Source organism: Myotis davidii, unplaced genomic scaffold (assembly GCF_000327345.1).
Source record: "Myotis davidii unplaced genomic scaffold, ASM32734v1 scaffold1025, whole genome shotgun sequence".
In the NCBI taxonomy this organism is placed as follows: domain Eukaryota; kingdom Metazoa; phylum Chordata; class Mammalia; order Chiroptera; family Vespertilionidae; genus Myotis; species Myotis davidii.
The window spans coordinates 1,332,889-1,350,816 of NW_006297812.1; the positions used below are offsets into that span (position 1 = coordinate 1,332,889).

Consider the following 17,928-nt stretch of genomic DNA (forward strand, 5'->3'; position numbering starts at 1 on the left):
GTATCCTTCAGTCCGCAGGCCGATGCTCTATCCACTGAGCCAAACCAGTCAGGGCATGAAGGTATTTATTTTAATAAAAGTTGAAGAACAATAATTGTAAAATCTGCTAAATTAATATAGAAACCACTCTAGAATTGTAGTGAAAACATTAAAAGACATTTTCTATTTTTCTTTGTATATCCATTAAATTTTTATGTGAAAAGTAGAATTCTGAAAAAAGTGTGCTGAGGAGTTTGTAATGGTTCTTCTCATTCCTTGTATAGAGATAATTATCAAACCATTTGTCATTCCAATTGCAGTTTTCCAGGTAAGTCTTTGTAAAAAAATATTCAAGAGAAGAGCACAGCTATAGGGTACTATTAAGGCTAACATGTTTGAGATTTTTACTTATTCAAGCTTGTATTTTTGATGTTTTACTTTGATGCTGCTTAATTTTCTGTCAGCTTTCTGAGGTGCTACATTGTCCTTTGTACAGTTATGAAGGAAAGGAATATCTCTCCTTTAAATTGCCATTCAAATTGCACTAATCATGGTTTGAGATATTAATCAGAGCATTTAGCAAAGGGTCCAAACTGATGTTTAATATATTTAGGAGTATTGCAAAATTCTTGGAGTTTCACCTGAATTTCCCTTATTTTAACCTTCAGATTATGCCTTGTATGCATTCTCCTCTGTGTTTTGCTGTCCTGAGCTTGTATAATTTTGAAGCAAACTATGGGTTGATATTTTTATATTCACTGGAAAATCTTCTATTATACTATTTATAGATGAATGGGAAAATAATTTCTAAGATCAGAGAATGGTGTTTATTTTATGCTAATTTTGTTAGATTTTAAATAATAAATATTCTTGTAATTTGGCTTATTAAGGTGGATGATACCATCAAGATAGCAGAGGCTGTTTTGTCTGACTCATCAGGATATCGATCTTTCCATCGAAGTGCTGAAGATCTCTTAGAGCAGTTTAAACTGTATGAACAAGAACAATTTGATGATTGGTCCAGGGATATTCAGTCTGGTTTGTCTGATTCTAGATCGGGTTTGTGGTAAGTTTAAATATACTAAACAGTGAAATCTGGACAAGAATCTTTTTTCTTATGTTATTAGTCCAGTGGCAAGGTGGAATTAATCATCTCTACTCTCTTTTTTCTTCTCACTTGCTGATACTCCTTTACGTTTTTTGGTTAGGTTTTGTTTATCAACCTTTCAGTCATTAGGGCTGGCAATTTTATGATGTAGTTAGTTGACTGTCTCCCCCTTGTTTCTCAGGTTCATTCCCCAAAACTGCAGATTCCATTTTTGGAATTAGGCTTTCCTTCTTCTAAAATTGTTTGTTTTAATGGTATTTATATATGTTTTGAATGTAATTTAATTGGTCAACCTAATTTTTCTAATGGGAGTTTAAAATCGATGGCCTAAAGGGATTAAAAATGGTGGCAGAGTAAGTGGAAGCTCACAGACATGCTCCCAGGACCAAACTGGAAATACAGCAAAAACACAGAAGAGCCATCCTGAAAAATGAACTGAGGACTACCTGGAGAGAACCCTGGTAACCATAGACCAAAAGCAGAGACCTCATAGAGTCTGGTAGGAAGGGCAGAGGTACAAAAGGGCTGGATGGGCTCCCGCAGACAGCAGTTGAAGTACCGAGAGAGAGATATCTCAGCTGTTGGGGTTTGCCACTGAGAACTCTGGGGTTTAATCCTCAAGCTGGGCCCCCCAGCATAGAGGACCAGAACTGAGAAAGGTGTCCATGTAACATCTGGCTGTGAAAAACAGCTGGGTTGCTTTCTGCCAGGGATAGAGGGATAAAGGGTGGGCAGAGTGGACTGGAGCTGTATAAATATAAGCCAGGGTTGGGGGATCTGGGGATAGGGCTTGGAAGGCAGACACCCAGGTTTCCTGTGCTGAGTCATTCCCTCACGCTGCAGAGGTCATCTTTCTCAGGTAAACCTGTACCATCCTGATGTTTTTGCCTGGGGGAAAGACAGTTGACCCACACTATGTATAATCCTCTGCCCCACCCTGTGGAGTTTCTGAGGCATATAAAGAGACCTAGAATAGCAATTAGCCTCCTGGAAGAAGCAATTGTCCCATCCTGTTGGAAAACCTCTTACCCCACCTGTGGACCATTGCTTGAAGATACTCAGACTGAATCCAGTTGGACTGCAGGCAGGGGTGGTTCTCTGGAGGCTTTGAGTCTTTGCCTGTTCTAATTAGAAACAGCAGTTTGGGTTACGCTGCAGATACCATCCCAGCCTGCTCAGCAAGGCAAAAGCCAGCAGGGCCCCAAGTGCTTGCAGCTGACACCTGTGGGACCAGCTCTGTGGGGGAAAGGAAGTATAACCCAGAATAGGGTCAATCAAGGTGTGAGACTCAAGGCAGACCCAGCCTCTGGGCTGTGGAGTCCCTGACCACTGGACAGGTGGCATGAAGACATTGGGGTTGAACCTCACTGGCAGCAAGTGAGAGGGGAGATCACTCCCATAATGAGACATCAACAGTCAGGTCTCAGTTACAACAGGAGAACCCAACAGTGCACACAAGGGGCATTCCTAGAGCATCCAGCTCAGGTGAACAGAGTCTACACCACTGGACACTTCAAGACACCTTCTACATAAGGCCATCCCACAATGACTGGGAGGTGTAGTATTTCTATCTAAAACATAGAAGCAAATATAAAGAGATAGCTAATAAGGGGAGACATAGAAACAACCTCCAAGTGAGAGAAATAATGTGCAGAAAAAGAATTAAATAAGGTGGAGGTAAGCAACCTATTAGAAATAGAATTCAAAATAATGGTTATAAAGGTGCTAAAGGAATTTAGTGCAAATTACAACAGCATGGAAAGGATATAGAAGTCATTAACAATAACCAGACCGAAATGAAGAATGTTATGTCTGACATGAACACACTGGAAGGGAGTAAAAGTAGATTGGATGAAGCAGAGGACCAAATTAGTGACTTGGAAGACAAGGTAGAAATAAATACACAATTAGAGCAGCAAATAGAACAAAGGATTAAAAAGCAGGAAGATAGCTTAAGGGAGCTCTGGGACAACATGAAACATAACAACATTCACATTATAGGAGTACTAGAAAAGGCAGAGGATGAGAAAGGAACAGAGAACCTGTTTAAAGAAATAATGACAGAAAACTTCCCCAACCTGGTGAAGGAAAATGCCACACAAGTTCAGGAGGCACAGAGCATCCCAATCAAGATGAGCCCAAAGAGACCCACATCTAGATATATCACAATTAAAATGGTAAATGTTAAAGACAAAGAAAGAATCTTAAAGGCCTCGAGAGAGAGAGAGAGAGAGAGAGAAAATTCATACAAAGGGGTTCCCATTAAAATGTCAACTAACTTCCCTAGAGAAACACTTCAGGCCAGGCCAGAAGGGAGTAGCATGAAGTACTAGAAGTAATGAAAAGCAAGGTCCTGAATCCAAGACTACTGTATCGAGGATGTCATTTAAAATTGAAGGTGAAATAAAAAGCTTTTCAGACAAAAAGAGGTTAAAGGAGTACAATACCACTAAACTAGCAATGCAAGTAATGTCAAAGGGACTGTTTTAAGAAGAAGAAAAGGAGAGAGGATCATAGGCATAAAGAAAATAAAAATGGCAATAAACAAATACCTATCTATAATAATTTTAAATGTAAATGGACTAAATGATCCAGTCAAAAGACATAGGGTGACTGGATAAGAAACATGACCCATATATATGGTGTCTACAAGAGGTGCACCTCAGAAAAAAAGATACACACAGACTGAGATTGAAGGGATGGAAAAATATATTCTATGCAAATGGAAAGAAAAAATAAAACATCGAGTAGCAATACTCATATTAGACAAAAAAAGATTTCAAAATGAAGGCCATAACAAGGGACAAAGAAGGCCACTTCATTATAGTAAAGGGATTGATTCAAAAAGAAAATATAACCCTTGTAAACATATGCACCCAATGTAGGAGCAACCAAGCGCATTAAACAACTCGTGATAGACCTTAAGGGAGAGATTGACAGCAATACAGTTGTAGTGTGGGACTTTAACACCCTACTGAGATTATGGGATCAATCTTTCAGACAAAAAATGAACGAGGAAACAGAGGCCATAAGTGACACACTAAATCAGATGGATCTAACTGATATTTATGGAACATTTCACACCAAAGCAACAGTGTATATTCAAGTGCACATGGAACATTCTCAAAGATAGACTACAGGCTAGGGCACAAAACAAGTCTATACAAATTCAAGAAGATTGATATAATACCAAACATCTTCTCAGAACATAATGGCATGAAGTTAGAAATGAAGTACAATAAAATACTCAAAAACACTCAAGTACATGGAAGCTAATAGCATGTTATTAAACAATGAATATGGTTATCATTGAGATCAAGCAAGAAATTAAATACTTCCTGGAAACAAATGAGATATCACCTCACACCTGTCAGAATGGCTGTCATAAAAAAATCAACAAACAACAAGTGCTGGCAAGAATGTGGAGAAAAGGGAACACTAACTACAGTGGGGCCTTGACTTACGAGTGTCCCGACTAACGAGTTTTTCGAGATAGGAGCCGTCTCTGGGCTGATTTTTTGCTTTGAGTTGTGAGCTAAAATTCGGGTTACGAGCCAGCTTCAGATACCCCACCGCAAGTTGGTGCAATGAACGTCACAGTGAACGCCACAACATCAGCCCAGCATCACCTGTCTCACTCGTTCACTTTTGATTTGACATACGAGTAATTTGAGTTATAAGTTCCGTCACGGAACGAATTAAACTCGTAAGTCAAGGCCCCACTGTAGTTCATTGCTGGTGGGAATGCAGATTTGTGCAAGCCACTATCTTTTGAGGAGTTTCCTCAAAAAATTAAAAATGGAACTTCTGTTTGACCCAGTCATCCCACTTCTGGAAAACATCCTAAAAACCCCAAAATACCAATGGGAAAGAATATATGCACCCCTGTATTCATAGCCGCTTTATTTATAACTAGAGGCCTGGTGCACAAAATTTGTGCACTGGAGGGGGGGGTACCTCAGCCCAGCCTGTGCCCTCTCACAGTCCAGGAGACCTGAGATTGATCACCCCAGAGAGGTAGGCCCTGACCACTGGACTGGGACTCTGCGATGGATTGCCCCTGCAGAGGGAGGCCCTGCCCAGCTGCTGCAGCTTGCCATTTGGTGGCCTGAGCCTCTCTCTGCAGGGTGGTCATGGGATGGTCGTCTGGAAGGTCTTCCAGAAGGATGTCTGGAAGGTTGTTTGGCTGTCTGGTCTAATTAGCATATTACGCTTTTATTATTATAGATAGATAACCACGATTTGGAAACAGCCCAAGTGCCCATCAATAGATGAGAGGATAAAAAAGCTGTGATACATCTACACAATGGAATACTACAAAACTGTAAAATAGAAACAAAATGAATTGACCAACAAAATGAGATCCGAAAGATGGAGGCATGGAACAGACTGACATACTTTGATGTGGGGTTCGGGGGACAAGAAGACATAAACCAAAGAACTTATATAGTTATATGCATAGCTCATGGGTATGGGCAATAGGTAATGAACACCTGGGGAGGTGGGTGGGCTCTGGGAGGAGGGGGGAAAGTTGGGGGAAATAAGAGATATCTGTAATACTATCAATAGTAAAAAATACACATAAAAATGAAAAAAAAAAAAGGATGGTCTAGAAAAACCATTGTTTCTTTGTCCTGGTACACTTTCCAAGAATATAATTGTATTTTTAGAAACTTGTCATATTATAATTTTTAGAAACTTGTTACTTTCTAAAAGTAACTTTATAATATGAAACTCCATTTTCCCTATATTGCTAAGAAGGACAACAGGGCCATAAGTGAGAGCTTCTTAAACTGAATAAATAATTTTTTTCCTTTTATCTTGGATTTTGGTGTTGGAGGAAGCATAGAAGAACTAAAAGGTACTAGGGCAAAATGATTATAATTTCACATCATTTAACTTTTCTCCTTTCTATCCTGAACCTAAAATAGGAGAGATATTCCAGGCCAAAAAACGAAGGAAGATTTCTTCAGTTAGCTAATTTTGGAATATATGCACACTTTTTTCACTATGGCTCCGGTGGAGATCCATCCTATACCAAAGGACCGACACCTGCTGGGAAGAACCTGTGTAACTTTGTTCAACCCAGTATTTGTTTCCCATTTGACAATGAAATACCCTGACTTCCACTTTTTTTTTGGAAAACTCATTATTATCCCACAGAGTCAGTGTGTTGTGGAACATATTTTAGGATATCCTGGTATATGGAACCTAATTTTGAAGATTAGATGATAATAAAAGCAAAAAGGACCACTGTAATAATTTTCTCACAGTCCCTATGTTCACATAGAAAAGTTTTGGCTAAATAATTTCAAATCATTTTGAAGTATGCCGTTTTATGTGTTATTAAATAGGCTGACTAGATTTGTTCTTTGCTTTTTAGTAGCTTCCTTTCTTAATCCTGAAAGATCTCTTAATTGTGGAAGTGACTTAAAATGAGCATTATATAAACCTGATCCTGAAAGAAAGGTCATGAAAATATAATACTTTATGCTTAATTTAGCTCTGCTTACTTTTTACAATTGTTGCTGATTTGAGTGTCCCAGTGTAAAATTTGCAATTATATCCTTTACAAGAAACAAAGAAAGGACAATCCTTAGATAGTAAAACCAAGAGTAGAGAAGTGAACCATTGGGTTATCTCTACTTCTAATTAATCCTTTAATAAAAGTATTAAAGAACTGCCTGGCTGGCATGGCTCAGTGGTTGAGTGTCGACCTATGAACCAGGATGTCATGGTTCAGTTCCCTGTCACGGCACATGCCTGGGTTGCTGGCTAGATCCCCAGTGTGGGGCGTGCAGGAGGCAGTTAATCAATGATTCTCTCTTATCATTGATGTTTCTATCTCTCCCTCTCTCTCTCTGTAATAATAATAATAAAAAGTATTAAAGAACCACGTAAGAGGAGTAAAAAAAAAAAAACTTTTAGAAAATGAATCAAAACCTTTTTTCTTTATGGTATATATGTCAGTTTTGAATCTTAGTTGAAAGTTGAGAGATTGATTTTTCTGAGTTCAAAAGTGCTTGGTTGAAATATTGTTATATTTTAGTTATTACAGTTTATTATCAAGGTCTGAATTGTGAGATACTATGTGAAAAAAGAAAAGTTGGAACTATAATTAAATTTTTTTTACCTTGAATTAACTTTATATATATCAATCAGAAGAGTGAGAACATGAAACTTAAAATGTCATTCATTTTGTTTTGTAGTATTGAGGCTAACAGTAGAATTATGGAATTGGATTCTAATGATGGATCATTAAAAGTGCATTATTCAGATCGGTTGGTGATTCTTCTGAGAGAAGTTCGTCAGCTTTCTGCACTTGGCTTTGTTATTCCTGCTAAAATACAGCAAGTTGCAAACATTGCACAGAAATTCTGCAAGCAAGCAATTATTCTTAAACAAGTATGAAATTATGTATTTGAAAACACGGCTATTCTGAGTTCATTATATTTGGATATTTGTTTTCTACTTTTTATTTTTTTAGGCCAGTAGAATGACACCATTAGCTCTTGTGAAATTGATTTGCTACACAATTTGCTTTGTAAATGCTATAGGCTTTTAATAATTTAAGGTATTGTTGCCTTTCATTTTATAAGCTTTCAGAAAAATAGAATATTATATTCTCTGTTGTTCATCTTTCTATCATGTTACTTGCATGGGTTTTGACCTTCTAATTAAAGGGGGTCCTCTGCCTGCTTTCAGGGGGGAGGTTCTTAGAGAATTACCAGGCTGATGGACTGGTCTCTGTTCTTGGTTATTTCCTCAGTCTACCTGTTCAGTTCATTACCGTCATATCATGTACCAGTTTAAAACCAACTATTATCACCTAATTGGCTATGTCCTTGGCACAGTATACAAGGTCCTTCTTAATTATGTACTACTCTTCTTGGTTGTGACCTTCACTACTATACGTTCCCCTCATATTGCACTAGTTCATGATTATATGAAACTTGAACGTGGCTCCATGCACTGATATCTGTATTTTCTGATTAGAAAACTCAAAGTCTTCCCTTAATCCTCAACTAAAAACTCACTCTCTTTGTTGTGTCTTCTTTTAGTTGATTGTTCCTTATTCTTTGTGCAGTGTGCAAATAACTTTTTGTTTTTTTAAAAAATTTCTCTCTCACTTGATTATTAGGATTTAGAAACCAGGGACAGTATCTTGTGTATTTGGTCTCTCACTTATTCTTTTCTTCAACAAAGATTAATTGAGCACCCGTACCCCAAGTCACACTGCAGTGAGGATAAAAGAATGAACGTACTACTGTCATAAACTAGTGCAGGGTTTCTCAACTGCTGACATCTTGTGCATTGTAAGATGTTTTTAGCAGCATCTCTGGTCAGTAGCATGAGCATAGTCCAAACAATAAAAGGTATCTCCCGACATTGGCAAATGTAGCCTTAGGTGCAAATCAAATATGGTTGAGAACCACTGGTCTAGTGGGAGAGAGCAAACTAAACATTGAGTTGTCATTAAATACTAACCTTCTGGTAGATGCCTTATTTATATTAATCTCCTGACTGTTCTAATTGGGATCAGATTTGTAAAAGGTATTCCAGTGCCACACAGCTAACAAGTTATGAAGCTGGGATTTGATACCAAGTCTCTCTGACTCCAAAGCCCGTATGTATTGCAGTACAGTTCATAGAGTGATGGCAGATATGTGAACATATCAATACAGTTTTAATATATTATGAGTACTATATTATAGATGTTCACTAAGTCCGGTGAGAGCAGAGAGGTAGTAGTTTTCAATTATTTTCCTAGGTAGAGATAGAGATAGTATCAGATAAATTTTTACAGAGGAATGAATGGTGTTTGGTGTGAGTCTGGAAGAGTATATAGTATATGTTCTATTAAGAGCACAAGGGTGATCATTTCAGAGAGGGACTACATATTCAAAAGCAGAGAGTCTTGCTCCCTTTTGTATCCTAAGTATTTAGCTTAACACAATAGGAGCTCAAAAGATGAATGAATGATTATATAGTATTTGTATTTACCCCTGGAAGAACAACTGGGAAAATCTATTTATATATACCTTTACTTATGAGTAGACAGTTAGCTAGAGTAGAGTAGTAGGATGTTGGATAGATAATAGAATTTCCAGGTTGTTGTAATAGTATATGTTCTGTTGCTTCCAGTTTTCCTGATTTGGGACTTTTTCTCAGATGTATTGGGAAGTCATTGGAAGGTTTTGAGTTTGCAAAAGGTGTATGATTTATGTTTAAGAAAGGACCACTCTGGTTGATTTGGAGACTTTGCATAGACAATAGGAGGCCCTACTGGGAAATAGACCAGTTAGGAGACTGCTTCACTGGTCTTGCCAAGAGATGAGGGTGCTTAGAGTGGGATGGGATTGATGGAGGGGGGTGAAGAAGTTGGATTCAATATAAATTATCAAAGTATATAGTCAATAGACTTCACTAATGTGGGATGTGAGAGAAGAGTAAGGACAATGCAAATCTATATATTTTTTTGATTTAAGAAATGTGTAAATCATTGTGTTATATACTAGAAAAGGAAGGAGCAGGTTTGGAGAGTTGCAAGGATTAAGAGTTCAGATTGTTTTTGTTTTTGTTTTTTTAGCACTTACCATGCTTTTCTGGTTTCCTCTGTGTTCTCTGTGAGACTGTACTTTTTGAGTCCAGGGACTAGGTTTTATAATCTTTGTTTAATTAGCCCCCAGGACATGCCTTGGCAAATTATAGGAGGTCAACACATATTTGCTGGTTGTGTATAATGATACATGCATAAATACAAGAATGGAGATGAAAAAAGTCTATTTTTTAAATCCTAGAATTGAGAAAAATTATTTCCATTCAGACAATGGAAAATGAACAAAAATTAAAAATTAAATACACTATTTATTACTGACTTTTGCTAATTGGACTTTTACTTTGTAGGTGGCACATTTTTACAATTCTATCGATCAGCAGATGATTCAGAGTCAGAGACCAATGATGTTACAATCTGCCTTAGCATTTGAACAGATAATTAAGGTAAATGGACTTTTTATGTTTTTATAATTAGTGTTTACATGTGAAGTATTTCTTATTTCTTAGGTTTTTTAGTATATCCTTAAGCTCAATATAGCCATTGATCTAAGGTTTTTATTTTTATAATCCTCACCTGAGGATATTTTTCCATTGATTTTTAGAGAGAGTTGAAGGGAGAGGGAGAGACAGAGGAAGAGAAACATCAATGTGAGAGAGAGACATCGATTCATTGCCTCCTGCACTTGCCCCCAGTAAGGATGGAACCTGCACTGAGGTGCATGCCCTTGACCAGGGGTCCTCAAACTTTTTAAACAGGGGGCCAGTTCACTGTCCCTCAGACCATTGGAGGGCCGGACTATAGTTTAAAACAAACTATGAACAAATTCCTATGCACACTCCACATACCTTATTTTGAAGTAAAAAAACAAAACAGGAACAAATACAATATTTGTATTTGCATGTGGCCCACGGGCTGTAGTTTGAGGACCCCTGCTCTTGACCATAATCGAACCCAGGACACTTCAGTCTGCAGGCCAACGCTCTATCCACTAAGTCAAACCAACTAGGGTGATCTAGGCTTTATTTTGCTCTCCAATGATTTCCTTCACTTTTAATAAGTAACATTTTTTCCAACAGTAGATTTAAATGGTTATGTTTCACATATTTTTGTGTTGATTTAGAATTAACATATATAACATATAATTCGTATGCTATTATATTTACTTATTCACTGAAGTATGACATGAACTTTATGTACAGACTAGTGCTTTTCCATCAACAACTGGTTTTATTTATTTATTTAATTAAAAAAATAACATGATTATACTTCAATACACAACTTCTGTACAACTAAAAATTAAAACTCCACAGTAAAACAATAACAAAAACATGGTATTGAAATTGGAATGCATGACAAATGGTTAATATCTTTAATCATAAATGAGCTTTTATGAACCAGTAACAAAGACATAAATTTAAGATTTATTTGCTCTTTGTGCTTATTGAAATATCCACACATGAAATTAGGAACATCCACAACAATTTTAAATGTAGATGTTACTGTGTGGTTGTTAGCCTATTGAAATCTACATTTTTAGTGTTCATAAACATGATATATTTGAAAAATTATGTAGAAGAAGAATATGCCCTTTTATTCTTTTTTTTTCCTTTTTTTATTCTTTTATTCTTTTTTTTTTAATTTAAAAATCTTTATTGTTGAAAGTATTACTTGAAAGTAAATAACTAGTTGTGTCATGGTCCTGAAGACTACGCCCAGGTTCTGTGATTTTTCAGGAGGACTCACAGGATCCACCAGGCTTTGCTGTACCCACGGCAGTAATTTATTACAATGAGAGGCTGCAAAGCAAAATCAGTGAAAAGCAGTGTGCGTGGGGGTGAAGACCTGGGGCAACCAGGTGGGAGCTTTTAAGGGTCCTCCCAGTGGAGTCACACAGGGCATGGTTAATTCTCCCAGCAACAAGTTGTAACAGTGCACTGTTGTCTTACTGGGGAAGATCATTAGCAACTTAGTGCCCAGGTTTTAATTAGGGGCTGGTCATGTAGGAATCTTTAGCCCATTATGTACCAAAATTCCAGGTCCCCTGAAGAAAATCAAGCATTCAGCATAAACCGTATTGTTTACTATAGGTACCATGAGCCACTCCTAAAATTAGCGTGGTGGGAACCCTCCCAAACTCCAGGTTCCCAGCGGCCTGTTAAGGACTGATCTCTTACGTAGGCTTTTCCAGGGATGATAATCAGACTTGCTACGTTAACTCTTTTCTGCACACTAGTACTCAGGCTTAAAATGAACTAGAAGTTATATAAATCTACATGAAATCTATACATAAACTTATATAAAACCAATAAAAATTTACAGATATTATAAAAACCATTTTTCCTGTTGCCAAAGCTCAATACAAGTTTATAATGGAAAAAATTAAAAAATTTAGGTAAACAAAAAGAAAAAAACAAAACAAAACAAAACGGTCTTCTAATCTTACCACCAAGAGATGGCTATTCTCAACAGTCTGGTGTATAGCTTTTTAAACTTTGCTTCCTTTGTATATTTAAAAGTATACTTTTTGGAATTGAGATCATATTTTATTATTTTGATCTTTTCACCTAATATAGAGACTATATATATATTTTAATTCATTATTGATTGAAGTGTTACATATGTTTCTTTGTCCCTCCATTGACCTCTCCCTGGCCACTCCCACCCCCCAACACATGCCCCGCCCCCGTGTCTATGTCCATTGGTTATTTCAATTGTAAGCCTTTAGAGCTTTTTCTTTTCTAATAAATGTATTCAAAATAATATCTTGAGCCCTTGCTGGTTTGGGTCAGTGGTTAGAGCATTGTCCCATGGACTGAGGGTTGTGAATTAGATTCCTGTCAAGTGCACATACCTTGGTTGCATGTTTGATCCCCATCACTAGTTGGGGTGTGTGCAGAAGGCAACCAATTGATGTGTTTCTCTCACATTGATGTTTCTCTTTCTTTGTATCTCCCCCTCCCTTCCACTCTCTCTAAAAATCAATGGAAAAAGTATACTCGGATGAGGATTAGCAACAACAACAAAAAATAATATCTTCATATTTCTGAAGAGAAAACTCATATTAAGAAATTGGGTTGTGAGAACTAAATACTTATATGTAACATGTTAAATGAGACTTAGTGGTGGATAAAACACTGAGATAGGAGGAGAGAGAACACTGAGGTTCTTTGTAATTCTTTGGCTATGCCATACCCAGTTTGGCTCAGTGGTTAGAGTGTTGGCCTTTGGGCTGAAGGGATGTGGTTTCAATTATGGTCAAGTGCATGTACCTCGGTTGCAGGCTCAATCCCTGGCCCCGGTTTCTCTCTCTGTCTCTACCCGTCTGTTCCACTTCCTTAAAAAAAAAAAATCAATGAGAAAAATATCCTCAGGTGAGGATTAACAATAACAAAAATAATAATAATTCTCTGACCACTCACTATCTTGTAGTATATTGGAAGGATTCTATTTTCATATTCTCAAGGAATACAATGTTAAGTTCCATGTAATAATCCTATATAATAAAAGCCTAATGTGCTAAGTGTCCGGTCGTCCGGTCCGCTGTTCAACCATCAAAGCATAATATGTTAATGATACGCTAAGGCCACTCAACCTCTCACTATGACATGCACTGACCACCAGGGGGCAGACACTCCAACTGGTACATTAGCTTGCTGCTGGGGTCCAGCCAATAGAGACTAGAGGGAGATGGGTTGGACACGCCCTGGAGCCCTCCCACGGTCCTTCCCTGGCTGGCCAGCCTCTCGTGTCCCTCCCTGGCCCCGATTGTGCACCGGTGGGGTCCCTCGGCCTGGCCTGCTCCCTCTCGCAACCCAGAACCCTTCTGAGGATGTCAGAGAGCTGGTTTCGGTTTGATCCTGCAGACCAGCCCGAGGGACCCCACTGGTGCACAAATTCATGCATTGGGCCTCTAGTTATCAATAAATGCTTTAGAACTGATTCACAGAATATTTTATTGAATTTATTATATAATTAGAGGCCTGGTGCATGAATTCGTGCATGGGTGGGGTCCCTTGGGAGACCCCCCACCCCCATGGAGATCGGGCCCCAGCTCTCGCCCCCAGCCTTGCGGCCCCAGCTTCTGGTCACAGTCTCACAGCCCTGTAGCCCCATCTGGCATCCCACCTCAGCCTGGTGCCACCCCTTCACCTGCTCCACCATCCTGTCTGTGGAGCGATCAATTGGGACTGGGCCCCCTACCCGGCTCCCTTAGCACCTGGGAGCTGGGTGGCGGCCCTGCCCCCCTCTGCCATTGCTGGTCACTGTCTGCAGGTGATCGGCGGGTCTATCAGGCCCCTACTTGCACCCGCCTTGGTCTGGCACTGCTTGCTCACCTGTTCCACCATCCCGCCATGGTTCCGCTCTCATCAGGGTCCATCAGGACCGGCAGTGCCTCCACTGCCGCCCGCTGCCAGCGCTGTGTTGCTAACACCTGCCATGTTCTGCGCTGCCCCCTGGTGGTCAGCGCATATCATAGTGAGTGGTTGAACTCCCAGTTGAACGACCGCCTGAGTGGACAATTTGCATATTAGGCTTTTATTATATAGGATATTTTAATTTCATTTACTCATTATCTATTTATTGAGGGTCTTCTGTATTCCAGAAACTTGCTATACCTTACTATTTCAATTGGTATAGAAACCTTCTATTATGTCTCTCTATCCTCTCCCCTATTACATATTTGTCTTAAGTATTCCCTCTACATATGCAGAGCACAACATCAGATGTTGGTATAAAATTTTCATTTCAATAATCTAATATGATTTAGGAAACTCATGAGAAGTAGCATAGTTCAGCCCATCGACATTACCTTGGCAGGGGAGTTTGAGTGCTGCCTGCTTTTGCTAAGCAGGGGATGGAAGATCAACTCTCTACTTGGTCTCACTGAAATATCAGAGAGGTGTTTTTTATTGCTGTTGGCTTGAGCAGGGTGGGTATTGCTAAAAGGGTTTTCTGGTAGGCTACTGTTTTCCTAGGCCAGTGATGGTGAACCTATGACACACGTGTCAGTGGTTACATGCGAACTCATGTTTTTGGTTGATTTTTCTTTGTTAAATGGCATTTAAATATATAAAATAAATATCAAAAATATAAGTCTGTGTTTTACTATGGTTGCAAATACCAAAAAATTTCTATATGTGACACGGCACCAGAGTTAAGTTAGGGTTTTTAAAAGTGCTGACACGCTGAGTTCAAAAGGTTCGCCATCACTATCCTAGGCCTTTGGTGAGAAGAAATAGGCATTTTCTGGAGCTTTATTTGTCTGACCCCTAGGTTGGAGGCTTCTCCAGTGTCCTTTCCTGGAGATATGGAGACAGTAGGGAAACCCAGGTATCTTGTTCCTTAATTCGCAAGATTTGTTCACTGTCTATTTCTTATTTCTGCCTTTCACTTTTCCTATGATTGTTATGTTAGGTACAGGGTTTTTTGCTTGTAAGAGGGAGAACCTGGAAGGAATGAGGCTACTCAATGTTGGTCAGATTGCCTTATCAATTATAAAATGGGAATATTATGCTCTTTTTACTGCAGGTCGATTTTAGGAATTATTGGACTTATGATGTAGAATATGGAATTTTGGGGGAAAAAAGTAATGCATTTAAATACTAAATGCCATTTGTTGTACCTTAGAATTCAAAAGCTGGAAGTGGGGGAAAGTCACAGATTACTTGGGATAATCCCCCTGAGTTAGAAGGCTACATCCAAAAGCTCCAAAGTGCTGCTGACCGCCTTGCCACTGAAAATAGGAAGCTGAGAAAATGGCACACTACGTTTTGTGAAAAGGTATACTTTATTTATAAAATTGAATGAGCTATGAATAGTATTGTTTAAAGTAATTAGAATATAATTTAAAATAACTTCTTACTTGGGAATAATTTGAGACTTAAAATTGTAAAAATAGAACAGAGTTCATTCATACTACGCTTTGTCCAGCGTCCTCTGTTAAGAACTTATATAACCATGTTAGAGTTAACAAAACTAGGAAATAAGTTGCTTTTGAATTTTGCAGTTTCTCCACTATTCCTTTTTCTTTTTCAAGGATCCAGTCCAGGATCCCTTCTTGCATTTAGTTGTTGAGTCTCTGGAGTCTCCTCCTCCTTAGTCTTTGCTTGTTTTTTATGACCTTGAAACTTTTGATGAGTACTTGTCACTGATCTTGTAGAATATCTCTAGATGTGGGTTATATAGTATTTTCTCATGATTAAGTTAGCGTTATGCCATTTGGGCTGGAATATCACCGAAGTGCTGTTTCGCCTTTCTCAGTGCATTGATCAGGTATTGGTATGTCATACTTTAGGTTGAGTTAACCTGGATCACCTCGACCTTGAAACTTTTGATGAGTACTTGTCACTGATCTTGTAGAATATCTCTAGATGTGGGTTATATAGTATTTTCTCATGATTAAGTTAGCGTTATGCCATTTGGGCTGGAATATCACCGAAGTGCTGTTTCGCCTTTCTCAGTGCATTGATCAGGTATTGGTATGTCATACTTTAGGTTGAGTTAACCTGGATCACTTAAAGTCATGTCTGTCCAGTTTTTCCACTGAAAAGTTACCATTTCAGGTGATACTTTGAGACCGCTCTAATTTTTAACAGGTGGTAATTCTTATGAATATTGATCTGCTTCGGCAACAACAGCGTTGGAAAGATGGATTACAGGAATTGAGAACTGGCTTAGCAAGTGTAGAAGCACAGGTAGAGTATGTTTTACTTTGAAATATGTCTACACTTTGAAATATGACCGTTTCAGAGAATATATGAATTTAATATATGAATTGCTGAAAAGTTTATCAAGGTTATTTATAAACCTTTACTAATGAATTACAGATAAAATTAGAATTTGATTGAATTATACCTAAAGACCATAAAATAACAATACATTTACATTTACAAATATAAGAAATTTCTATTTGTCTTATAGAATAACAAATCTCTCAACTGAGAGTTTATAGTTTTTCTGACGTGGTACTTAATTATTTATCATTCATTAGTTTTCTTTTAGGTAATTATGACATCTGTAGAACACAAGGTTAAGTTTAGGCAGAAGCCTAAAGATCGAAATAACTCTGTATTAGAACTTTTTCCTTTTTTGAGCAAAATTTCAGTTCTATTCACATTTTTATATAAGAAATGATGTAAAGAAAAGCAGTTAGCATAGTGCCTGCCACATATAGTATGTAGGATGTTGGTTGAATATGAGTTAGGTGTCTTATACATTTGCATGTATATATATATTTTTTAAAAAAATATTTTTATTGATTTCAGAGAGGAAGGGAGAGGGAGAGAAAGATAGAAACATCAATGATGAGAATCATTGATCTGCCTCCTGCACACCCATTACTGGGGATCGAGCCCGCAACCCGGATATGTGCCCTGACCAGGAATTGAACTGTGACCTCCTGGTTCATAGTTGGACGCTCAACCACTGACCTAAGCGTGGCTGGGCTGCATATATTTTTTAGTTCTTAGAACTTGAAGAAAAAAACCCCAAACATTAAAGTGTTAGAATTGATATATTTATGGTTACATGGAAGCAAAAGATTATATAAACTATCCTGAGCATTTTAAAATTTAAACTTAACATGTTTTAAAATGCAGAAGGTTTATTTAGGGGGTGAGAAGGGAAGGAAAGAGCTATACTTGATGGGGATATTTGAAAAAGGACTAAAAAGTTCACAAAAAAAATTGTTGTTCCTTTTACTGTAAACATAAAGTCTGATTCTAAAATATACTTATATTTATAACTTAATTTTTAAAATTTTACTGATTTTTGTATTCCATTTATAAACTTGAAAATTAGCGATTTTCTTGTTTGACTTTATATAACCTCTCATACTACAAATAGTAATTAAGGAGTTGCTTATTTTAAGATATTTAAAAATAAGTTTTTTATTGCTTATAATTTTACTCTATATGATATGAAAGCATTAACCCTCATTCTATTACCTAATTTTTAAATAAAAAATGTAAATATAACATATTAGGGATTCCAAGCAAGTGACATGCATGCGTGGAAGCTGCACTGGAATCATCAGCTGTACAAAGCTCTGGAGCATCAGTATCAGATGGGCTTAGAAGCACTTAATGAGAATCTTCCCGAAATTAATATAGACTTACTGTACAAGTAAGATTTTTTGAAACCCAGTTTACTTTTCATTCTAAAATTTTCTAATAACTTACATCTTAAAGTTACTTATTTACTTGCAGACAAGGACGGTTACAATTCAGGCCTCCTTTTGAAGAAATCCGTGCTAAATATTACAGAGAAATGAAGAGATTTA

The 17,928-nt window shown here is 37.7% G+C and overlaps 1 protein-coding gene across 1 annotated transcript in view; it reads left to right on the plus strand.

The window, feature by feature from the left end:
- DYNC2H1 (dynein, cytoplasmic 2, heavy chain 1) overlaps positions 1-17,928 on the plus strand; it is a 305,345-nt gene that overhangs the window by 8,842 nt on the left and 278,575 nt on the right. Inside the window, 7 exon segments of the mRNA XM_006773520.2 lie at positions 870-1,045; positions 7,297-7,492; positions 9,995-10,090; positions 15,276-15,428; positions 16,244-16,342; positions 17,632-17,771; positions 17,855-17,927. Of these exon segments, the coding sequence (XP_006773583.1) occupies positions 870-1,045; positions 7,297-7,492; positions 9,995-10,090; positions 15,276-15,428; positions 16,244-16,342; positions 17,632-17,771; positions 17,855-17,927 (933 nt within the window).